Here is a 25,493-nt window from a genome sequence, read left to right as displayed (position 1 = left end):
CGGTTACAAATGGACCCCAGATATTCTTAGGCCTTGACTTGGAGCTCCCAATATTTGTCCAGTTGTTCATGGCAATATGCAGTGTCTTGAATCCAACTTTTTTTCTGGGGGACCAGGGCTCTCGATCGTGGCTTACAATTGGGGGCTTTTTTTTGCAAAATGGGAGACAGCAGGGTAATGAGTCTCCTCCAGAGTGGCAAGCCCAGTATTGCTTAAAGAGCACAAAACTCTGGAGGAGGGGAAAGGCATTAGGAAAAGTATTGTATGTTGACCTACAAGTGGCCTGAAGTCTATGGACCTTGAAGACATGCACCAGCGTAAAACCAGGAGACCCATTTATGGCAGTTTAATCCTGGGAAAGCTTCCTCTAGAATGGTGAGCTTTAATCTACTTAGTTGGGTGCAAAATATTCGATTCTTTGTCAGGGGCATGGCTGGAGTTGGTAAAATAGGGACCATGCTAGCAAACAGGCAATCTAGGTTAGCTCACTGCTGAAGGGAGTTCCATTCCTACACTGTGCATTTCACCATTGTGACCAGTGGTCCATTTCCCGTGGAGACATACTGCAGTGTTTAGTGGCCAGGGCATAGAGTGGTCAAGTACAACAGCAACATGGGGTTTGACAGTGTGGGATGGTGTCAGTAATGAAGAAACTAGGCCTGAATGCAGTAACAGTATAGCTCCAGGTCAGGAATGCACAAACCACCTTGCTGACAAGGTAACGTCAATACCTTCCATGATTTCCGGACCTGCTTGCATGCCTATTTTAGAGTGATTATAATGGAATGTATACAGTTGAAGTATTGAGTTTGTGGGATAAGAGTATTTACAAGCCAGGGAGAGCAGCAGTTTGGTCCTTGTTGTGTCCTTTCTTATAGCTTTGTGAGGGCTATCCTTTCTTATAGCTTTGTGAGGGCTTCCCCATAGTTCTTGCGCCATATATGATACAAGTCCCTGCTTAGCCACTTGCCCAAATATTTGACTGTGGGGCCTGACCAATGCAGCAGGAACTCTGTATATGTCCTACCAGTCTTCCACGTGAAAGGGTTACATGACCAGCTTTGCCCAGTTGATTGACATTCCTGTAAAATGACCAGATTGGATGAATAACTATCTGTGGCATGTTGGCTGAGGAGTCCCATAAATACAGTGTGATGTCAGTGCACAAGACCATCTTTGTTTTCGTGGCAGTGTGTTAATTGCAGGTGAGGTTGATGTTGAAGAATTCAAGTGACTTGGCCTTGTGTGAAAGTTGGGGTTTCAAGCTGTCCACATTCAGGGACGTGCTACAGGTTTGAATTACCTTGCTCTTAGTTCTTGGCAAATAACAGAAATTCTGTATTGGTGGGGGTTGATCATCAAGTTAGTACTGGACATCAAGGTCTGGACAAGTCACAAGCAGTGTTTGAGACATTGAATGTCTGGAGCAGTGGATACTTTCACAGAGAGTTGTATATCAGCTGCATATGGGTGAATATTGACACTGTTATGCGTAAGTAGAGCCTCAGTGGACTCTGTGTGGAGGTTGATGGTGAGTGGAGGCAGGATAGATCCCTGGGGTACTCTGCAGGTGATTGGGATCTTCTGGTACCTGGAGGTGCCCATGTGAACAATCTGGTTTCCGTTGGAAGATGGAAAGAGACCCAGTGGAGGTAGCAAGTGAATTCAAGAATTCACGGAGTAGCTGATGGGATAGTTAACAGTACTGAAGATGGCTGAGAGGTCCAGCAGTATCCGGAGACAGCCCTCTTTCATCTCTGATCAGGAAGGTGTTGTCTAGGATGTGGACAATAGCACTATCTGTGCTGCAGCCTGGTCTGAAGATAGATTAGTAGTCATGCAGGAGAATGTGCTCTATCTTGGAGTTGAGCATAGACTGCTTTTTTGATGATCTTACTGGTGAAAAGTAGCTGAGTAATTGGATGCTAGTGGGCAAGGTCATCAGGATCTAGTGTAGGTTTTCTTTTCCAGAGATGGAGGATCTTGCCTGTCTTGAGAGCTTTTGAGAAGATGCAGTGTGAGAGGCATTGACAGTGATGAGTACAGGTGTGAGCTTCACCGCAGAGAGCTTTGATTAAGGAGGAGGTTAATGCATTATCTTTATCGATGGTGGCTTTGAGGAAGTTGAGTATGTCATTGAGTTCTGCTAGAGTGCTATGAGAATGGGTGGGTCTAAGAGGAGAAGCACGCTTCAGTTGACTTTGTGTTGTTGAATCTTCTGTATTGTTCCCCACAAGAAGAGGTTGATTGTGTGGGATTGCACCTGTCTGTGTAGTCTGGGAGAGTAGGGTCAAGCAGGGGTTGATGCAGTGTCCGATTGTCTGGAAAAGCATGATGCTTCAGGTGGCAGCTTCATTGATGGATGCATGTGTTCAAAACACCATTAAGGGGCGCATATACACAATCTCTCTCTTACATCCTAGACCATGCCATCTTTTCCCCTGGAAGATAATCTGGTGTGGATCGCGGTGAATGAAGATGGAATCAGTTTACTGGATTACAGCACTATGGTATGGTATGGATTACAGCACTATGGTATAGAAATTAACATGTTATCCTAATATAAGCTCATTTCCCCTTATCTCACTCTGTGCTTGACTGCTACAGAATGCATAGTCTTCTGGTAAGCATTTGTCCATTTAAATGCTAAGGTCTTGACTTGTCTTGAAATAGAGAGAAGCCACAGTTCATGAAGTAGGTTTGACATTTTTGAGTGTCACACTGCCGGTTATATATTTTGGGACTCTGCCTAATACACTGCGACACTGACATAATCACCCTCACTTTTTAGGCTCACAGACCCAGCTTGCTTATTTTAAAAGTGGGCCTTTTCCATACCTTGCTTCTTTGTTTGCCTTAGATGTCAATCACTTTGTTTAAGCACTGCAGCCTTTTACAATGAAATAACCAATGAGACCCGATAATAGCTGTGCATTGGGGGAACTCTTACAAAATGAAACTATTGTTTCTTAACTCAGTGCCACTCTTCTGTATCAAGAGTGCATATCTGTTTCTCTCCTAAACAGGAATCATTTCATCCCAGTTTGTATTGTATTGTAATTATCTCAGTACAATCGGTCTAGATGAATCAAACAATGGAATTGAGCTGGAGTTGTTAGGGGTTCCTATTAAAAGCATCATGTTCATTGAATAAATTAGGAGTAGCTGCTTTCATCTGTTTCCAAAGTAGACTATGTTTGTGTTAGGTGGCTCAGAAGAGGTGATATGTATGTTTTTACATTTGTAACTCTTGGTTGCCAAGATTCAATAATATCTAACTTTAATTCAACAGAACCTACGAAGTTCTCAAATGCATAAAGTGGCGATTTTACAAACTTGGAATCAAAAACTTTTAAGAATCATATCTGATGGAGATTTCTGGTTGTAGATTCCTTACCTTTGAATTTCCCCCAGGGGTCTGGCTGGATCCGGAGAATTTTCTGAACAGTACCCCTGTGCTCCGTTGGGGGGTGTTGAGCGGCTGGATGCACGGTGGAGTCTCCGTTGGATATGATGTCACAGGGTCTATATAAGCGCCATCCAGTCGCGCTGATGTCAATTCTTAACTTTCCGTGCCATCTAGCGCCTATCCAAAGAGAGCTACCCCTCAGTCATTTTTAACTGCCCTTCTTTTGAATTTTAGTCGAAGATTTTTTGAGTTTTCAACTCCTGGTGCGTCATGGATGTCATTGAGGAAGACTGGGTTTAAGCCATGTGGTTCCTGTAATTGGGCGATGTCCGTGACGGATATGCACCTCGTGTGTATGTGGTGCCTGGAGCGCACCCAAAACCCAAAGTCATGCTCTGAGTGTCAGGCCATGCATCCAAAGGCATTGAGGGAGTGGTCCCTGAAGCGGATGGCTGCCCAACACTCGACACTATGAAAGTTGAGATACCAGTCAAGAGAAAGGTCCCGGAATCACAAGCGGAGTCCTCCATCGTCGTCCCACTCCAAGTCCTCAGGCCGATCGGGTAAGTCGAGGCACAAGCAGGAAAGTAAGTCGAAGAGTTCTTAGACTTCTTCTCGTCCACAGTCCAACGAGAAAAGGGAACATCGATGTTCTAGGCCTCGCCTGGGCTGCCAAGAGCTGAAGCGACCCCTTCCCAACTCAGTGAGATTTATGGGGCTATGCGCCTCATTTATGGGAAGTCCGACTCCACCGGAGTTTCACCAGGCCCTGCGGAGTCCTAAGGGGTCCCTTTGAGTTCCATGCCGGCAATGAGAGGCACTCATGGATCCAGTCCTGGATCTGGATCGGTCGTATCACCTCAACCTTTCCTGATGCTGGTGCAGACGCTGACGCTCTGTGTCGCCTGCGCCCACGGGCGCAGCATCCCCATTCTCATTACTGACTCGGACACAGAGCCGAATGGGTTTCGAAGGACACTGGCAGGAGCCTAACCTCCTATGTTGGATCCTGAGTCCCCTTTCTTATGGGCTACGTTACGGTGAGGAATGGGAGGGGTCACTGGACCCTTTAGAATATCAGCTCCAAGACCCTATGGACTGACGTAGAAACTTGTGTGAGGCCAGTGGACTGGATACTTTTCTAGATAAAGGCATGTTTCTCCTCCTGCCCTGGCCTCAGGGGAGGGAGCTTCTTATTCCACAGTAAAGATGAAGAGCAGCTGAGGTCTTGGACCTTGAGTTGCCTTCAGTGACAGTCAAGACAAGCCTCCTAACAGAGGTGCTTCAGCCTGAAGCTTCCTCCTTAGAACCCATGAAGCCCTTGCAGATGTCCTACTGGGTACCTGGTCCAAACCCAGCACAGGGGCTCCTGTGAACAGGACACTTGCCCGCCGCCATCGCCCACTCTGGAGGACCCAAGCTTTCTGATGCAACACCCCACCCCTGAGAGCTTGGTCATCCAAGGCTCCACTTCCTAGGCCACGTTACCTTCCCCATCCAAAAAGTTGGACGCATTTGGGAAGGAGATTTTTTCTTCCACCAGACTAGCATTACAGGTCCCTGGCCTTTTAGGCCGCTACTCCTGCACACTGTGGGATATGGTTGTGCAAGTGCTGCCACAGGTCCCGAAGGAGGCCCGGGCTGTACTCTCTCAGGCAGTTGCCGATGGGAGAGATGCAGTAAAGTTCACCATCCTTTGTGGACTGGACACAACTGGCTCACTAGGCCAAGAGCTTTCTTTGACAGTGGCCCTGAGGTGCCACGCCTGGATGAGGATGTCTGACTTTTCAGAGGATGTCCAGGTTACTTTAATGGACATAGCCATCGATGGCACCTGTCTCTTTGGAGACCATGCAGCTCGGCGCTCGAGTGCTTCAAGGATTCTTGTCCAAGGCCAGGTCCTTGGGCCTTATGGTGGCCCCTCGACCCCCTCACTCTGCCTTTTGCCCATTTAATGGAAGGGGCCTCCAACCACGTCCATTCCTAGCCAGCCACAGTGCTGCGTATGCTGCCCAGCCTCTGCATGGGTGAGGGTGTGGGATCCAACAACCTAGTGGATCAGGTAGCCTGAGGTCCAGCCAGCCCACAAGGAACAGCAGCCTCTAAACCTTCCTAGTCGAACTGCCCATCAAGGGCCACTCAGGGGCAAAATCCGCCATCACCTGCTCCGCTGGCAATCCATCACATCAGACATATAGGTTTTGCAGTTCGAAAGGGCTACCTTCCCCCCCCCCCTTCAAGACTACCCCTCCAGCCATGCCACCACGCTACGACTAGATCACTTATTCCTTCAACGTGAGGAAGTTAAGGCTTACTTGGTAAATGGAGCCATAGAGTGGATTCCCGTGACAGAAGTAGGTTGTGGTTGCAATACCTGCTACTTTCTGGTACGCAAAAAAGAAAAGGGCCCCTGCCCTATCCTAGAACTTCAATCTCTCAATCTCTTTCTCAAGAAGGAGAAGTTCAAATTTCTCACTTTGGCTCAGGTTTTATCTACCCTGGACCCAGGAGACTGGATGGTAGCGTTGGACTTGAAGGACGACTATTTCCATATTCCTGACCTGCCTGCCCACAGACTTTACTTGCGGTTCACAGTAGGCCATGAGCACCTTCAGTTCACCGTGCTCAACTTTGGTCTTGCCAGCGCCCCTCGGGTGTTCACCAAGGTTATGGCAGTGGTCGCAGCTGATCTGTCTGTGCCTATCAAGGCCTTCATCAGCCTCGATGACTGGCTGATGAAGGCAGGCTTGCCCCAGGCTGTCGTCTTCCACTTCCAAACTACAGCAGACCTCCTGCATTCGCTAGGGCTCACTATAAATGTGCCGAAGTCACAACTAACTCCCCTTCAGATGCTCCCTTTCATATGAGCAGTTCTGGAGACCGTGGAGTTTCGGGCTTATTCTCCCGAGCGGCGAGTTCAGGATATTCAGGCTATGGATACTGATGTTTCAGACTCCTGCAAGATCTGCAGGTGGTTAATGAACGACAGTTGGGTCAGAGGCAGATCCCTCTCTGTTCCCCAACTAGATCAGAGAGTAGTGACAGATGCATCACTCCTAGGATGGGGCAGCCATCTGGGAGAGGTGGAGATCAGAGGCATCTGGTCTCCGGCGGAGACCGGACTCCACATCAATCTGTTCGAGCTCCGTGCGATCCGGCTAGCATTTTAGGCATTTCTTCTCTCTGTCTAGGGGAAGTTGGTGCTGGTGTTCACGGACAACACCACTGCCATGTGGTACTGCAACAAGCAGGGCGAAGTGGAGTTGTGGACCCTTTGTCAAGAGGCTCTGCACCTCTGGACGTGGCTGGAACAGCAGGGCATAGTCCTGGGGGTTCAACATCTGGCAATGCTCTCGGAACGCCAGATAAGATGGGCTCGGCTGAAAATGTCTATTGGATCACACATGGAGTCTCCATTTGGAGGTGGCACAAGGACTCTTTCAGCAGTGGGGAGAGCCTTTGTTAGATTTGTTCGCCTCTGCAGAGAAGACATTAGTTACTTACCTGTAACTATGGTTCTCCAGTATGGGAATTCACATGCTTGAATCATTCCCCATCGTCACAATGGGAGTTTATTACAATAGCAATGTTATGATAACTAAAGTGAATACAGGCCTAAAGCCCATTACTTTAGTAGTCTGTTCCTGTCTTTTTGAGGAAAAAGACCCAAATCAGGTTTCAGCCAATCAGGCTGCCCCTACCCCTAGAACACTCCTGTGAGAAGCTTCAGTGCCTCAGATTTTCTACCGCACGTCGTGCTAGGGAGTTTCTACTGAGCTCTGCTCAGTCACACCTTTCTGGAATTTATTCTAGTATTTTTTCTCCTCAAAATTTGCTATTTCTAGTCAAAGACCTCCAGGTTTCTTATCCAAACTGCTTTACACACAATTTTTGTGAATTTTCAGCATGTCTGACAAAGAGAGGAAGAGTCTCTTCAGAGCCTGCAAGACCTGTGGGTTCACTTTGAGGACCCCCACAAAGACTGCATTTACTGCCTTTATCCTCAGCACTCTGCCAGGACTGTAAGGTATGCAGAACCTTTTCTAACAAGACCCTTAACCCCTTCGCTGCCAGGCCTTTTCCCCCTCAGGTGCCAAGCCTTTTTTTGGCTATTAGGGGTAGTTCGCGCTTAGGCCCTCATAACGTTTTCTCCATATAAGCTACCCATGCCAAATTTCGTGTAGCTCCTACAAGTGTTTCCTACAGAAAATAACAGCTGAAAGAAAAGAAAATTGAAATTGAGGTAAAAAAAACAGCCATTTTTCTTCATGTTTCACTCTGTAACTTTTCCTGCGATATCAGATTTTTTAAAGCGATATACCGAAAGAATGTAGAGAAAGACAAGGGGCAATAACACTTGTTTTGCTAGTCTGTGTTCCCCCAAGTCTCCCAATAGAAATTGTACCTCACTTGCGTGGTTAGGCCTACTGCTCGCGACAGGAAACACAAAATAGACACATCACATTTTTACATTGAAATCTGACATGCTAAGTGCCTAGCTGTAGATATTGGCCTATAGCTCAGCCAGCACCTAGGGAAACCTACCAAACCCCTGTATTTTTTACAACAAGACACCTAGGGGAATCCAAGATGGGGTGACTTGTGGGGCTCTGACCAGGTTCTGTTACCCAGAATCCTTTGCAAACCTCAAAATTTGGCCAAAAAACACTTTTTCTTCTAATTTCGGTGACAGAAAGTTCTGGAATCTGAGAGGAGCCACAAATTTCCTTCCACCCAGCGTTCCCCCAAGTCTCCCGATACAAATGGTACCTCACTTGTATGGGTAGGCCTAGCACCCGCGACAGGAAATGGCCCAAAACACAACGTGGACACATCACATTTTCACAAAGAAACCATAGCTGTTTTTTTACAAAGTGCCTAGGTGTGGATTTTGGCCTCTAGCTCAGCCGGCACCTGGGGAAACCTAGCAAACCTGCGCATTTTTGAAAACTAGACACATAGGGGAATCCAGGATGCTGTGACTTGTGGGGCTCTCACGAGCTTCTGTTACCCAGAATCCTTTACAAACCTCAAAATGTGGCCAAAAAAAACACTTTTTCTTCACATTTCGGTGACAGAAAGTTCTGGAGTCTGAGATGAGCCACAAATTTCCTTCCACCCAGTGTTCCCCCAAGGCTCCCGATAAAAATTATACCTCACTTGTGTGGATGGCCCAGGTGCCTGCAACAGAAAAATACCAAAACCCTGTAGAGATTGAGGGGATAGCACAGCGACTTGATAAGCACATATTTTTCTTTTATACATCTTTTAGGCTGACTCTGCTTTGGGGACCCACACAAGTGAGGTATCATTTTACTTGGGAGACTGAGGGGTACGCTGGGTGGTAGGAAATTTGTGCCGCAGCGATGATCCTACAAAGAAAAGTGAGGAAAATATGCTTTTTTTCAGCAAAATTTGAGGTTTGCAGAGGAGTCTGGGTAAGAAAATGTTGGGGGATCCAGGCAAGCCACACCTCCTTGGACTCCTTGGGGTGTCTATTTTTATAACATGTCTGGGTTTGGTAGATTTCCCTAGATGAAGGCCGCACCTGGGACCAAAAACATAGGTGCCCCGCCCCCTTCCCAAACACAGGTAGTTTTGCAATAGATCATTTTGATGTGTCCACCTACTTATGTGATGTTCCAAATACTAAAATTGTGAAAATAAATGCACTTTAGTTATGTTAAAAAGACCCCTCACCCACCAACCAAGTTGGTGGCATGCTTCATCATCGGGTCCCACTGGAGACACCTAGCGTGTCACAGATGTGCTGCGGCGCCTGATTACAGCGGAGCAGGTTTTTTCATTTTTTCCCACACATACTGGGTGGATTTGGCACGAGGGTGAGTGATGGTTCGGTAGATCAAATTTTATTAACAAAAGAGTTCACAAAAATGAAATGCACTGTTAATAACTGAAAGGCCAAAAAACTGAACCAATGACTCACAGCTTGTGAGCTGTAAAGCCACGACAAGGCACCAACCGCTTTGGAGTACATTCACACACCTTCCATACATGACATGCAAAAGACCATTCACACCGCCAGCCACGGCCCCAGCACATTACAACACTTGCATCGACAGACAGCGCCACTCAAGGGCCCATCACTTTCATACGCCCACATGCCTGATACAGCAATCACACCAGCTGATGAGTGTGTGGACCTTACGCACACTGCCAGCCAAGCGCCACCCCACTCACACTGCCAGCCAATCACCACCCCACGCTCACCGCCAGCCAAGCGCCACCCCACGCACACCGCCATCACTTTTTTTGCTTGTTTTTAAACAACAAAGAAACCACTAATTATAAATAAGTACAAAACTACAAACACAAAAGCTCTAACTGAATACATAACAGTAATGCCAACCGTGAAACTGAACATATAAAAATATAAAACAGCAGTTTATGCTCATAGAATTTCCCAATAATTCTTCTGTGTGTGGTAGCTCGTGAAACAGCCACCCACACACAGCCCAGGCTTTGAAGGACAATCAGGGCAGTACATCCTAGTCTCCTTCCTGATACCTCTTCGAGCACAGACTCTACATTTCTTAGCAGGAAAGATTTTGTTGGGCTGTGGGAGGAATGTGCTCAGCAAAGTGACAAGCTTTCAATCTAGCCACATCCTCCACCACTGCTTCTCTAGGAACTCATGCCTGTTCCAGCACAACAAGGCTCACTATGATAGACTCCTGAAATTTCACAAATGTCATCCTTGACTATGGTGAACTATCCTTGAACACAACAAAAGCATTAAAAGTTGCCAAGTGGAACAGGTGAACCACTAATTTCTTATACCAAACATAAGACTTACGAGCAGCAGTGTAAGGTTCCAACCTCTGATCTACTCTATCAACACAAGCCATGTGCTTATTATAGTCTAAAATGCACACAGGTTTGCACACTTCAGCAACTTGACCCCAAACAGCCACAGGTGACGTACTCTTATCATGGATGGTAGTTAGCATGTACATATCCCTCCTGTCTACAAATTTCAGAGCTAGCAGCTCATCATTCCTCAAGGCACTGCACTGTATCTTCTCAAGTTTTTTACAGACAAGCTCTCTTGGTTAGTCTTTCCGATTAGTGCCATTGTTGCTTGCGGATTGTGCCACAAGCAACAGCGTCCACTCTGAACAACTCCTTGAACAACTGAACTCCAGTGTAGAAGTTATCTACATATAAAAGGTGACCTTTGTTAAACAGTTGTCTACCATGTTCCCACACAATTTTCTCACTAACTCCAAAAGTGGGTGGACAACCAGGGGAGTCAATATTGGAATCCCTACCAATGTAGACGCGGAAATTATAAACATATCCTGTTCTACTTCAGACAGCACATACATCTTAATTCCATACTGTGCCCTCTTGCTAGGAATGTACTGCCTAAAAACCAAACGACCCTTGAACAGGACCAAAGACTCATTTCCAGATATTTCTTTGCCTGGAACATAGATCTCTGAAAACTGATCTACCAAATGATCAAGGGCAGGTCTAATCTTAAAAAGACAGTCAGATTCAGGGTGATCTCGGGGCAAGGCTAAAGCATTATCTACAAAATGCAACAAGCGAAGAAGAAGCTCATACCGGTTACGACTCATGATGGTAGCAAATATAGCAGTTGCCATCAAGGGACTAGTAGACCAATATGAAGACAGTGATGGGCTTCCTGATCAGCCCCATCAAAAAAGTTAAACCCAAGAACTTTTTCAACTCTGACAGGTTTGTGGGAATCCACCGGCTAGCTCTAGAGTGTGGCTTAAGTCTGGCAGTGTTTTCCCTCAAATACTGCTCTGCATACAAATTAGTCTGCTCAACAATCTCTTCCAAAAATATATTGTCCATAAACAACTAAAAAAAGTTGACGGGTAAAAAGTTTTCTGTATTAACTCGACACCCTGGAAAACCAGTAAACGCAGGCAACTGTGGCTGCTCCATGTTTGGTGCAACCCACGTGTCAGGTCTTCCAATGGGAAGCCTTTCAGCCGCTGGCTCCTGCACCATTGGCACATCAGCGTCCTCCTCTAAAACAGGCACTTCATCAGCACTGAGAGTGGCTTCATCATCAGATGATTCCTCGCTGACAGAAAATTCACTTCCAGAATCTTGCACTTCCTCCTCTGCCACAGATGCAGCCAGTCTCATAATCCTGGTCAGAAGACGACTCAAAAAGCACACCAACAACCTGCTGAGCGGTTATCCTACAGCTAGCCATGATCCTTCCTACAAAAATTATCTGGACGAATGCACCACCAACAACCAGCACTGTGCAGGATAAGTAACAAACAAAGTGTAGCTTTATCACTAACAGTTATAAACTCAAAAACTATACCACTCACTTGCCTGAAAAAGCTTGACTCACCTGGAACTACTCTGCCTTGCCACAGAAATCACCAATGATATCCCACTTAAATGAGAAAAAAAAGCAAATTGGACATAAGACAACACAATAATCATTGTGCATAAATCTAACGACAATTTCACACACAATCCTGCATTCAGTACACCACCTACAAACATGTCATTCATGCATGGGAACAATACTCCTTTGGAGTAAATTTATTTACTTACCTAAAACATGCAATTACGCATACCACAGGACAACCACTGCCAAAACTGCAACAAGCCACAGCAAAGGAAGCAAAAGCTTTGAACTAGAACAAAAAGAAGAAATAAACTGTTATCATAAATGCAAATACTTCACCAGTTGACAAACACCCCGCCACCAACCATTTTTAAATTTTCCCTCGTGTCTAGTGTTCTCTGCTTGGGGGCAGATGGGACTAAAAAAAAATAGGCCAATCTGCCCCCAAGGGGGGCAGAACTGCCCAATAGTGCTTTTTTCCCCTTGGGGGCGACCCTTGCCCAAAGGGGCGCCCCCCCAAACACAAAAAAAAAAAAAAAAAGAAGAAAAGAAAATCCCTGGTGTCTTCATGGTTTCTGCCCTCCCGGGGCAGAAGGGCATACAAAAAGTAGGCCAATCTGCCCTTGCCCAAGAGGCCACCCCCCACACAAAGCACACACACACATGATCCCTGGCGCTAAGTGGATTCTGACCCCCCTTGAGGGCAGAAAGGCCTAAAAAAAATAGGCCAATGGCAGTACTGCCCAATAGTGCTTTTGGGCCCTTGGGGGCGACCCTTGCCCAAAGGCCACCCCCCAACACAAAAAAAATTAACAACAACAAACAATCCCTGGTTTCTAGTGGCTTTCTGCCCCTCTTGGGGGAAGTAAAAATAAGGCCAAAATGGCAAAACATACATTGCCCCCCAAAGGAGAGCGACCCTTGCCCAAGGGTGCGCTCTCCCACACAGTAAACACACACACACACACACACACACACACACACACACACTAATTCCCTGGTGTCTAGTGGGCATTCCTGCTGCAGCAGGAATGCCCAAAGAGACAGGGAAAGGAAAACCCTTTCTTTTACCTCGATGCCTCTTTCAGAGGGATTCCTCCACCACCTCCCCATCATCCCCCTGAGGTAAAACTTACCTCCTTCCCCGAAGACGCGCTGGAAGCAAATGGCTTCCAACGTGTCTTTGCACCCTTTCATGATTTCAGCGTGCAATCGCGCACTGACGTCATGGGGGAGGGCAGGGGTGGAAGGGGAAACAAGTCCCCTTCCAGCCCTGACCTGGGGGGGTTAGGGGCTGGCCATCGGGGGGGAGTTCTAGCGCTTTCCCCGGGGGCTGGTAAACGGATGTAATGATTACGTCCATGGCGCCTCACAGGCGCAGCCATGGACGTAACCATTACGTCCATGGCGAGCAAGGAGTTAAAGACATAGAGGGCAGGCTTCTTATTTGGCTCCAGAAGCTGAAAACAAGACAGAATCCTGTCTCTGGTTAGGACAGTGAGGTCTCTTCTATTTCCTCCAAGCAGGTTAAAAAAGAGACCGGTCACCTCAGACTGTTCAGTTGGAGGAATAACCTAAAAAGGTGGCTAAAAAGACCAAACATGGGTCTTACAAAATGCACAGCTCTTCAAGTTCTCCTCACAAAAGGGCTGTAACATCACACAGGGAAAGAGGTGAGCATTCTTTCTCCTCAGAGCGTGGTCAATAAACGTCTTCTGAGCCTCCTCTGCCACCTCCATCGTCTAACTAGTCCTTCAAAATGCCGTCTGTCAAGCCGTCTATGACATCGCCGAAGACTACATCAACAAGAACCGTCTGCACGACGTTGTCGACAACACCTATTACAACGACGGTTTATACAGTGTGCTCCGTCTCCAATGTCTACACATCTACAACGTCGTCATCGACTGCTTCCTCCGTCAGGTCGTCAACGCTGAAATTTGTGGTTGCCTCACCTCTGTCGACGATGGCAGAGTTGAGAACATTGTCCATGATGGCATCCTTGTCGTCGATGGCTGCCCTGTCGATGGGACTCATTCAATCGTCATCACTGTCAACGACGACAGCACTGATGATACCGCCGACGGGTCCATCGACGGTGGATCTTTCAGAGAAACCAAGAAAGTTAAAATCCCTGACACTGTCGCGCACATCACTCAGTAAGGTTTCACCTCTGATCCTGCTCATCTTTTAGAGTGCGATGAAACTGATGAGGAATGGCCATTTATAGCAGCCCATAGTCCTTCTGAGCTACATATAAAGTGTCAGGATCTGGGAGACGATAACCAGTATAAACCTCAGTCCTTTTATTCTCCTGATGAGTATTCATATCAGGAACAAATGATTCCTATGCTAGGATCTCTTATTTCAGACCTCCAACTAATGTTAGCAGACTATAGAAAAAGATTCCCACCAGTTGAATCTGAAGTCCAGGAGACAATTATGCCTTCACCGGTAATTCCTCCTTCTATGCCTGTTAGACCACAGGTATTACTGTTGGATGTGCCACCACACACACCTCTTTCGGCCCCACCACAGGACCCGTTGACGTCTGACGATCATATGGAGGAAGTGGAATTGACAAATCATATCGCAGAATGGGATGACTATCAGATACCTTCACCATCTTCACCCTCTCCAGTCCCTGCACACTCTCCACCAGGTGACTTTGGTGGATTTCACAGTTTGTTGGAACGGGCAGCAAAAAGGTTTGTATTACCTATGCCGACAAAGCAGATGAACTGCTTTCTCTATGACTTAAAGGAGCCCTTTCAAAAAAGCATAAAATCGATGCCCATTGTAGACTACGTATGGAGTGAGGGTATCTAGGTTATGAAGAATCCTGCCACTGTTAAAGCGGTCTTGTCCCGCTTGGATAAGAAATAGAGGGCACCAGATGATGCCCCAGCGTGCCTGACTGGTCATCCCAAACCGGATTCTGTTATTGCTCAAGCGGCGCAGCGCAGGTCTCCAAATCCTTCATCTCCAATCTCTGCTCCACCTCATAAGGAAGGGAGAAGGCTTGATAATGTTGGAAAGCATTTCTCCTTGTTGTCCTCCCTTACAGTAAGAATGTCAAACTCATTAGCTGTTCTAGGAAGATATGGCAAGAAGCTGTAGGCTGACATAGCTCCTTATGTAGACCAACTTCCGTAGGAATCAAAAGCAGAAGCACTGAAGATAGTACAGGAGGGGTAAAAGGTCCAGCGGAAGTCATCGTCAATGGCTATTGCTACTGTGGCCTTTCGTCACTTGGCAGGCACAGCTGTTTTAAGGAGACGGGGCTGGCTTCGCGCAACATCTTTAAGACCAGAGGTTCAGAGCAAAATTCTTGACTTGCCTTTCAATGGGGAAGCTTTTTTTGGGAAGCATGTTGATGAGGCGCTGCAAGCTATTAAGACAGAAACGGACACGCAAAGTCCCTTGGAACCCTACAGTTCAGAAAGCAGCCCTTTCGGGGTGCCAGAGGAAGGGGATTTCCATCCTACAGAGGTGGGGTTCCAGCAGTATAAATATCCTGCTTCCGGCTCAAATATTCAATCCTTTCGAGCCCAATATCAGTAGAGGCAACCTCCGAGGGCAGCATATGCTAGAACCGCGCATAGAACAAGAGCAGGACGACAGTCCAGAGAACCAGGTCACAGGCAATTACCTTGCCCCGGCTACTTATCCTTCTTCAAGTCTCACAATCGGGGGAAGGATTTCCCAATACCTGCACAATTGGCATATGATCACCTCCTATCGTTGGGTGTTGAACCTTATTCAGTTTGGCCATGCACTGGAGTTCATGCAAATTCCACTACCAAGACCCCCTCCTCCATGCTCACTGAAGAACTTCAAGCTCCTCAGAAAGGAAGTCTAGTCGATGCTAAAGAAAGGAGCTATGGAAAGGGTACCAGCTCGGGACAGAAACAAGGGGGTTTATTCTTGTTTCTTTCTTGTCCAGAAGTGAAAAAATTGGCATCCACTCCTGGATCTCAGTGGCACTCAGGCTTCCTATATGTCTTTCTGCCCATACCACTGCTGCACAGTGTTCTCACTAAGATCCATAACGACCGGGTCCAAGTAATCCTTGTGGCTCTGGACTGGGCACGGAGAGTCTGGGATCTCGGACTGTTGATCATGTCCATCGATCCTCCAAACAGACTGCCTCTTCAGGAGGATCTTTTGTCACAGCAGCAGGGGAGGGTTCTGCACCCAAGCCTATCAACTCTCACCCTTCTTGCTAGGAGATTGAACTGCAACAGTTGACAGCTTTTGACCTTCCGCCCGAAGTCTGTAATGCAGTCTTGGCAGCCAGGTGTCCGTCCACCAAACAGCATACATCGGTGTTTGAAAGAAATTTGTGGCATGGTGCACAGACAAGTCTGTTGACCCCCTTTCTGCCCCTCTCTCTCTCAGGTCCTTTTGTTTATCCTTGCACTCTCAAAGGTTATTTGTCTGCTATTTCCGCTTTTTGTGAGGTTGCCTGATCAACCATTGTTTTTACATAGGTCTTAAAACATTTTTCCCCCTCCATCATGCCCCAATGGGATCTGAATTTGGATTTGACATTTCTGATCTGTGCTCCTTTCGTGCCTCTCCACAATTGTCCATTCAGGCTCAGACTTTTGGAAAGAGCCTTTCTTATGGCTATTACATCTGCCCACAGGGTGAGTGAGCTGCAGGCATTGTCATCTAAGCCTCCATACTTTTTTTTATCTACCCTAAAAAAGTGGTGCTTCACACTTGGAAACTCCAATGCACAAAACTGTTGACAGGGCTTCCTTTCTGCCAAAATTGGTTACTCTCTTTCATGTAGGCCAATCCTTCGCCTTGCCTACTTTTTAAGCACCCCTACATCCTTCTAAGGAAGAGGAGAGACTCTACCACGTGGACCCAAAAAGAGCGTTATCGTTCTACCTTGATTGTACAAAAGAGTTCCAGGTGGATGATCAACTCTTTGTCGGTTATGTGGGTGCAAAGAAAGGTTGGGCAGTGCAGAAGTGGACGATCTCCAGATGGGTCATACTCTGCATAAAGATCTGCTATGCACTGGTCAAAAAGCAACCACCTGAAGGTTTGCATTCTCATTCTACCTGAGCTACAGCTGCGACCACTGAGTTAACACGTGGAGTTCCAATCCTTGACATCTGTCAGATGGCAACATGGGCTTCTCTGTACACGTTTACCTAACACTACTGCCTTGACAGTCAGGTCTATAGGGACGGGTACTTTGTCTGTGTGGTCCTGCAGTCTAGTATGGTCTTGGTTTGCAGACCCAACTCCGGGGATGGTATTGCTTGGGTATCTATTCAAAGGTAAGGAATTTGCTACTAGAAGTCTCTATTAGATGAGCAAGTTACTTACCTCCAGTAAGAAAGAGGTGAGAATCATCCCTAATGCCTTGTTCAGTTTTTTGGTCATTGATGTTAGTATAAGTTATCAAGCAGAGAATGGGAAATAAAATTTGTACCTTGCTTTACAAGGTCAAAAAACGCATGTGGAGCCCCATTGTGGGCCATATAGTGGTGCCTTTCCCATTCTGTTCACGACCTGCCCAGACTTGCACTCTATTTTACTGAGTGAATTTCCATCTAGTAAAATCGTGTACTGCTTTTCTGCACCAAATAATCCTGGGTGTAGGAGCACCAGGTCACTTGTGATCTTGCTCCGTGGCCCATAAAATATTGGTTGCTTGTTAAATGTTTTCATAAGTAGAAGAATGTTTTACATTCTTCAATGTTAATGTGGACTGTTATTTATTATGTATATGCAGTGTAATGTTTAGATATGATGGCTTTGCCCATTGTGCCCAGAAGAGACAAGTGATAGTATATCTGTCAAAGTGGCGGCACTATATCATTTAAATATTCAAGTTTACCATCCAGGTAAGAAACCATGTTATGTTTGACATCTCACATAAACCGTACATGAATAAGGAGATACAAATAGTTCTGGTCGACTTAGCCCATGTCATTACAGCTCCTGTAAGACTACATACAGAATGCCATTGTATGTAAATTGGAATGGTGTATTATTGCATTTAATAGGTGTGAGGAAATGGGATTCATTATATAGTGCAGTTGTGCAACCTCACCGTGTAATACACTTACCAACCCCTTTAGGTCCATTAGCATTTGTATGTAAAACCCTAAGCTCAACCCTTGGTCGCTGTGGCACTGTGCACAAAGACATACACTGAGTGTGTAGCATTTAAACAGCACTAGAACAGCTGAAGAAGAAATCAACACAACATTCAAGAAATCCAACACCAATTTATAAAAAATAGACTTTTTTTTTTTTTTAAGAATATAGAGACTAGAACGAAGAAGATTCACTGGAGGAGGTTTCCAGAGATATAGATTTTACAAGCAGTAATGAATTAAAGCAATTTCACTCGACAGTTAACAAGCCTTTGCAACATTAACGAATTAGGAACTTAGAAACGTATTCAAGGAAAACTTGGGTAAGTGTCAATGCGATTGGGTAGAAGGTGTGACCATCTCCGGCAGAGAGCTAGTCAGGGGACCATCAAGTTTTACAAGAACAGTTACCTTCACACAAGAAACAGTCCTTCAGCAGTTCCAGGCACATTATCTGAGTTGCAGTATATTTCTATGGAGTGGTCCAGATGAATGGGATGAAGGATTCTGAAGATGCTCTAAAGATGCTGTGGATGTGACGTGGTCGATGGAGGTCTTCCCGCAGTGATTCTTCCGTCCACAGAGATGGTGAGAGGGTCCTGGTTGCAGGATTGATGTCCCACAAAGTCATCTCCAGTCTGACCACAGCCCATTCGCTACTGGACTACCAGCCACCTGCTGTCGCAGACACAGGCCAATCCTTTCTGGCTTAATAACACCTTCTGAGGGTCCAGCAACTCTCCAACAGCCCTCCCAGGTTCAGCGAATTCATGTGCATCAGGTGTGGGTCAGGTCTTGGTCCTCAGTGCTGCAATGGCAGCGCTGGCAGTGACAACATGACTTTGGGTTATCAGCTTGCCCCACCAATCAATCAAGCAGAGATTTATAAAGCGCCCAGCTACTCAGAGTGCCCAGGTGCCTGTATACTCAATTCCCACACAACTGGGCAGCCAGGTTTTCAGGATGTGCTTGAAGCAGTTTTCATCCCTCTTTGCCGGCAAGTGTAGAGGGAGGGCATTCCAGGCTCGGGCCGCAGGATAGGAGAAGGTCGCACCACCTCGTTTTTCCTCCTAATTCTTGATAACGTGGCCAGCTCTGCACCACAACAGTAGAGGAGTCTGGCTGGGTGATAATAGGTGATCCTTGCAGAGAGATACTTAGGGCCCATCTGATTGAAAGCTCGATGAGTTAACATTAGAATTTTATACTGAATTCTCTCCTTGATAGCAGCCAGTGGAGTTCCTTTAGATAAGGGCAAATGGCCGTCTGGTTAGGAACTTTTAACAGTAGCCTTGCAGCCCCATTTTGAACCATCTGTAACCTCCTCAGCAAATAGGCTGCAAATAGGGAGCATAGGCATAATCAAGACAAGAGGTGATAAGTGTGTATCACCGTTTTGTGGGCCTGCAGAGGGAGCAAATACAAAATTGATTTTATGGATTTTAAAAGCTCAAAACAGGACTCTACCACAGACACCACCCAAGCACACTTCTTCAGCTGTTGTGTCCCTGTGCTGCAAAAAGGTAGCCAGTCAGCTGGTCTCGTGGCTTGACTGGGCTCTGGAGCCAGCTTAACCTAAACAGGACACAACATGCACAGGCACAGTCCTCTTTGCTAGCCACCATGTGCAGTCTTCGTCAGTGCAGCCTTTCTTTGCTGGACCCTCAGTGCAACAGGGCATTCCTTCTTCAGTCCTTCCAAGTTGTTTGAGGTCTGACGTCTGTGTGCCTTGGCTACCCTCTTAATGCTCTGAAAGTACCCGCAGAGCAGGATGCAGTTGGTAGCCATGTTCCCTCCCTCCTGATGACCACTTCCTAAGAAGTGTGGTATCTGGTTATCCCATGATCCACCATTCTGCCCACTCCCCGCATGGTGAGACCCCTTTTGCGACACTCAGAGCGCCTTAGCCCAACCCAAATGTGTGGCTGCTAAGGGGCTACACACCCATGGAAAAAACGGTTTGGCAACTGGCTTCTCTCCTGTCCCTAGGGCCACCCTGTCTAACTAAACAATAGAGTAGCCCCTCTCCCAAGTGTTCACTATTTGCCCTTCAAAGACAGCTTTGCTTTTGAAGCTCACCTTTTGGGCCAATTGTTGGCTTCCTGTTTAGGAGAGATAACACTTTCTCCAGTGTGCAGGCCTCTGTTACAATTTCTGGGAGTTGTTAGCACATCTCCCCGGGAAAGCAGAAAGCTGTCTGCAGGACAGTTTCTGAGTACAACAGTAAACGGTTACTGGAGAAATTGGGCGACTAAAGTGCCAGCTTTGCCCACCAGTGACATTAAATTCAATTTGACCGTTAAATTGGATCCTTTTGCTACTAAACAGCACCAATCTCAGTGCTCCCTATCAGAATTTAGCAGGGCTGGGATGCCAGCCTGTAAATCTGTCCTTGCCAGTGGGGCTTACTAGCCTGTCCACAGTAGAAATGACAACTTACCGTTTGTATTGCTGTAACATGTAAAAGTACATGCTCCAATGTTTAACATACAGCACTCTGCCTTAGGGCTGGTTAGTCCTACCTTTGGGATGACATACATATATTAAAAAGGGAGGTTTGGACTGTCGAGTTAGCAGTTTGAAACTGCTTTTCTAGTCTGCAGTGGCAGTCTCAAGGGGGCACAAGTGCTACAGTCCCTTGGGGACACTTTAACTTGTAGTCACTGGGTACCCCTGATACCATATACTAGGGACTTCCAATTACGGAAAAGCCAATTAAACATACAGCATTTTAATGGTCAGAGCACATGCACTGAGTCTTGTTCAGCAAGACTTGGGGCATTTCAGAACCATTACACCACTACCTAGTAGTCCCAGTGGGGTCAGAAAGTGTGTGTGTGTGGGGGGAGGAAGCCTGCAATAAGCTGGTCGCCTTACATAAGATAACTCATATTGCCCTAGATTGAGAAGGAAGTACTACCACACACATTCAACCACTAAGAGAATTGGGTCTAAAGCATAAACAGTAATTCCTCATGCAGCATACCAAACAAGAAGTGGTTAGGATGGTTTTGCCAAACCATGTTGTCGCTACTGCATATGGTCTGGAAGGCTGATGTTAGCAAGCAGAATGTAGGTGATGGAATGCAACAGTTGGTATCTCTAATTTGTTTTTTAAAAAGAGTGCCTGTGTTCGCTTTGTAGACTCTAATGGCTCAATTACAAGGCGAGTGGCACAGTATCCTCTGTTAGTGGTAACTTACAACACATTGACTGCCAAAATCTTCTAATCCTATGACACTTAGCTTGCAGGTTCTAGTGCAGCACTAGGTCCGAAATCGTGTTGATGCTGGATGATGTACTGGCCTAGTAGTCTTTATTCAGATTCTTCTTTACCACAAACAGCTTTTAATGCAATCAACTACCAATTCATTCTCTCACCTGAGCAGAGTAGTACACCTGGGCACGTGCTACTCCTTGGGCATAGGAAGAATGCACCTATTTTAAACTGTAATCTCCTAATATTCCCACACTACATAAAGATGTCAAAAGAATCTAGGATACCTTGCACCTCAAAACATTCCTATTACAACAGGCCCACCCATTCATTATTTTATCCTTTTAACATCTTTGATTTGAAGGACCGAAGACCTGTCTAAACAACAATAATAAAAGAATTGGAGTAGATCATTCTGCCTCCCAATAACGTTCAAGAACAGAATTCCTTGTTTCCCTCTTAATCCTCTCTTGAGACTCCCTTTTACCTGCCTAGTCCTTTGCTCAGACTGCCTTACCACTTAAGCTTCCTCAGACCAGTCCATAGGGCAATTTCCTTGCTCCCCGAATCTGTCCCAAACCTTCCAATACGAGCACAACTCCACCACAAAATCATACCTTTCTCCAATGTAGCATCTTCTAATAGTCCATCCAATTTTCAGTCTTGTCATCACCAGCAACGCTCTCCTCACACTTCTCCCAACAAGGTCCAAGAGTCCACTGACACATTAATCACTGCATTGTAGAGGTCTGATCACGGTAACTCTGCACATGTTTGCAACCCTTCAGTGCACTTCATAATTCCCTCCCTTTGAAGCATCCGCGCTACCTACATGGGCTGCTAGTAAAGCTCTTAGCAAACTGCAACCTTAAATCAGCAGTGCCAGAGTCACATCTAAAAACCTCAAAATAAGCCGCCTTTGCTCTGTGACTATGAAATTCCACTCCTTACTACATCCAGTTTATTATTAATCATAGACATTAAAATAAAATCACAAACTGTACCTTGTCAAGATGTACTTATAACAGTTAGTACATCAGCTACCATTTCTGTGCGCTACCAGGTGGCCCCGCCATTTCTTTATACATAATGGCTGCCCACTTGTATTTCGGCTTCCTTTTTACCACAGTCCTGTAACCCGATGGCTTTCCCAACTAGTTAAAGGGTAAGTAAATAAAAATAATGCAGACGAGTGAAAGTTCCAGAAGTGACAAGATGCCACTGTTAACGCGGAGAAACCCTAGGTATATTTTTAGTCACCCAGGACTGAATAGTGGGTTTCACACACTAGGTCGATGATCCAAACCGAATCTGTTTTGAGAAAATGTAATTCGGAGTACTTCATAAACATCACATATAACATATGATTATCGATTCAACCTCAATAACCACACCCATTTATAAAGCAGTTAATAATTAATTTCTCTATATTAACAACGCTAAAGTCACAAAAATAATTCTCAAACACAAATGATACATATTGAGAAACAAAAAAGGCTGATTCGAACACTGAATATATCTAAGCTTAATCAACGCAAAAAGAGATATTGTTTCAACGGTTATAACACAAAACCATAGCAATAGAATCTGAGCAAGAGAAATTGAATACATCTGAATAATGATAGGACAAGAAAATATCAAAACCAATTCATGAGCATGTGAGTATGCCTCACTAACCACTAATTAGCATTGGCATGTTGGGCTTCATGTACAAGTTTTAGTAACACAATTTAAAAAACAACTAGCTATGGTGCTATCAAAATAAGCAGCAGTAAATAAGCAATTGCAGCTGGTACCTGAAAAACAAAAGACAAATAACAATTCACAACTAATACATTACCAAATCACTACAGTGATCAACAACAACGTCTACTTTGTCAGTGGGACAGCAACATGAGACACCAGCATCAGGACAGGAACAAGAATAAGGATAGGGGTAATGGTTTAGATTTTGGACTATAAGATACACTAAACCATCTAAGCATAAGTTCAGCATTTAACAAACATAAACTAATAAAGTTCCAGAAATATCAATAGACTATCTGGAAAACATAAAATGTCAAAGTGACAGATCATAAAGCAATAGAATCTCTAAGACTCAGGATACACAATAATCCCAAAGAAGAATGAACCACAAACAATGGTGACTGAACATTAAGTTAAATTTGTTAAATGAAAATGATTGGATAAAGAATGAGATGAGAACGTTATGACCAATCAGAACATTAACAGATATCAAACTTATACAATTAGTTTAGTCCAAGCTCTTCTATTTGCTGTTATTTCATTGACTAAATCTAAACTAATACGTTATATCCTAGACTTCTTCTGTCTCATCTGTGGATCCTTTGTTTCCACTCCACCGAAATACGAAGTCACAGGAAGACGATTACAGAATATGTTACCACACCGTTCCTTTACCCTCGAGGAAAGACATACAAGTTAGAAACATATCTTCAACCAATGACGTCAGTCAAAACTACGGACCACACTACAAACATTTTATACAGCTTGCATTGTATAATGACCTTGCATCTGCTTCTACTTTAGTCCAGAAGAGGCCACTAAATACACATTTATTTCTACCATTTGTTTTAGTTAAGAAACACTCTCTTGTAAAGACAGAATAATTTAATCATCTTAAGTTAGCATGGACAAAATATATTCAGTTAGTCACAGTTGTTGCAAACACAATATTATTATCTAATTAATTCACACATTAATCTGTAGGTATGGTTACGTAAAGACTCAACATTTTAATAAGAAAATCTCAGCTCTCACACCACTGAGAAACTGTGCCTGCCCACCGCCCGTTCTCTTTGGCGCTTCATAGTAACATGTTTTCTTCTGTAGGCTGGGCAGTGAGTCCTTGTGGGCAGGTACGGTTGGTTTACAGTAAAGTGAACTCTGTTGTTACCCTGTGTTGACTCATGTGTAACCAGGCGATGTTTGCTTTCCACCATCAAGCACTTGAAGGTGTCTTATCAGTACGAGTCAGTGATGACATTCGGAGGCTGTCGGGAAGATTTCATGATCGTAGTGGGGCAGACGAACGACAGCCTGGGGAAGAAGACCATAGAAAAGCTCCTCTTTGCCTTGGAAAAGCCGAAGGTGAGCTTTAAAATGAGTATTGTGTAAATTCATGGCACTCGAGCAACAAGCAGAACACAAGTGATGCAGTGCAGTTAATAAAGGACTCAGTCGAAAAGTGTTCATTACTCACCAATAATTACTGGGAAAACTGGAAATACACCAGCTCTCCATTCATCCAACTGGTCAACAAGTTTAAGCATAATTGTAATGCGTTAAAGAGCGTGACAATACTTCCCATCAGAGTACCTTACAAGCGCTAAGTCTTTGCTGTGGAGCATGTTCATTACTAATCAAGACTAACACCATTTGGATTGGCTGTAGGACACCCAAATAGTTTTGTGTTCAAGACCTGGCTCTTCGACTTAACCGCAACTAAACCTCCCCATCCACAACCCCCCCACCCCACCTCCACTAGTGCCTTGAAACCTTTACGGGTGATTAGCCGCACTCTAGAAGAACCTGATTGATTGCTTATTTGCATAGGAGCATCGGACTGGATCTTACTTTCTGGTCATGAACAGATCCAGTCTGGGTTCAAAATGGTTTTAGATAGTCGAGCATTGGAGGAATGTTTGACACAGAGGGGGTGTGCACAACATTGAAGTCTCTCAGTTACTTGCTTTCACACCCAATTTTACTAAAAAGAATAAAGTACACCAACTATCACCACATACAATATAAAGTATGCAAAATTCCTCAGAAGCTTGTAAAATTATTACAAATGAAAATTGGTTTCTCAAACAAATGAAGTACGCAAAACCAATGATCACGTGTCTAATGGTTCCTCTGAAATTGGTTCACTAAATTTGGGTTGTCCAGGTAATCATCTGTTGCTTCTGGAAGTCCTGGTCAGATTGTCTATAGAAAAATGTGTATACTTTTCTTCACTCCACAATTCCCTGAGATAACCTAGTGGGATCTTTTGTTTCTTTTTAACATCCATACACCAGTCTATACCCTAAGTTGTATAAAAAAAAAAGGCTACCTATCACCCATTGTTGAAAAACTTATCAAAACAATGGGCCCTCAAATTTATTTATGGGGTGTATAAACATAATAAATTATATTATAAATTTGGTCCTCTTATTTTTCCACGATCCCATTTTCAGATCCATATTGTTGCTACTTTAAGGACAAGTAACAGAGAAATGTCATGGAAAAGCAGCAAAAGCCCAGAGTGAGGTCTTAAAGAAGTGACATTGCCATGTCACCTGCCCTTAGTCCTCTAAGAGTACAGCGCTGCAATTTTTTGTGTTGAAATCAGAAAATCAACAAAAATTG

At 45.1% G+C, this 25,493-nt stretch overlaps 1 protein-coding gene across 2 annotated transcripts in view; it reads left to right on the top strand.

Moving 5' to 3' along the window:
• PLEKHH1 (pleckstrin homology, MyTH4 and FERM domain containing H1) overlaps positions 1 to 25,493 on the top strand; it is a 277,931-nt gene that overhangs the window by 242,466 nt on the left and 9,972 nt on the right. For both annotated transcript variants that reach the window (XM_069208829.1, XM_069208828.1), the window contains 2 exons: positions 2,424 to 2,510; positions 24,087 to 24,230. In XM_069208829.1, coding sequence (XP_069064930.1) covers positions 2,424 to 2,510; positions 24,087 to 24,230 — 231 coding nt within the window. The remainder of the gene's footprint in view (positions 1 to 2,423; positions 2,511 to 24,086; positions 24,231 to 25,493) is intronic.

The sequence above is a fragment of the Pleurodeles waltl genome, chromosome 9 (genome assembly GCF_031143425.1).
Source record: "Pleurodeles waltl isolate 20211129_DDA chromosome 9, aPleWal1.hap1.20221129, whole genome shotgun sequence".
Classification (NCBI taxonomy): domain Eukaryota; kingdom Metazoa; phylum Chordata; class Amphibia; order Caudata; family Salamandridae; genus Pleurodeles; species Pleurodeles waltl.
This window is presented reverse-complemented; position numbering and strand designations above follow the sequence as displayed.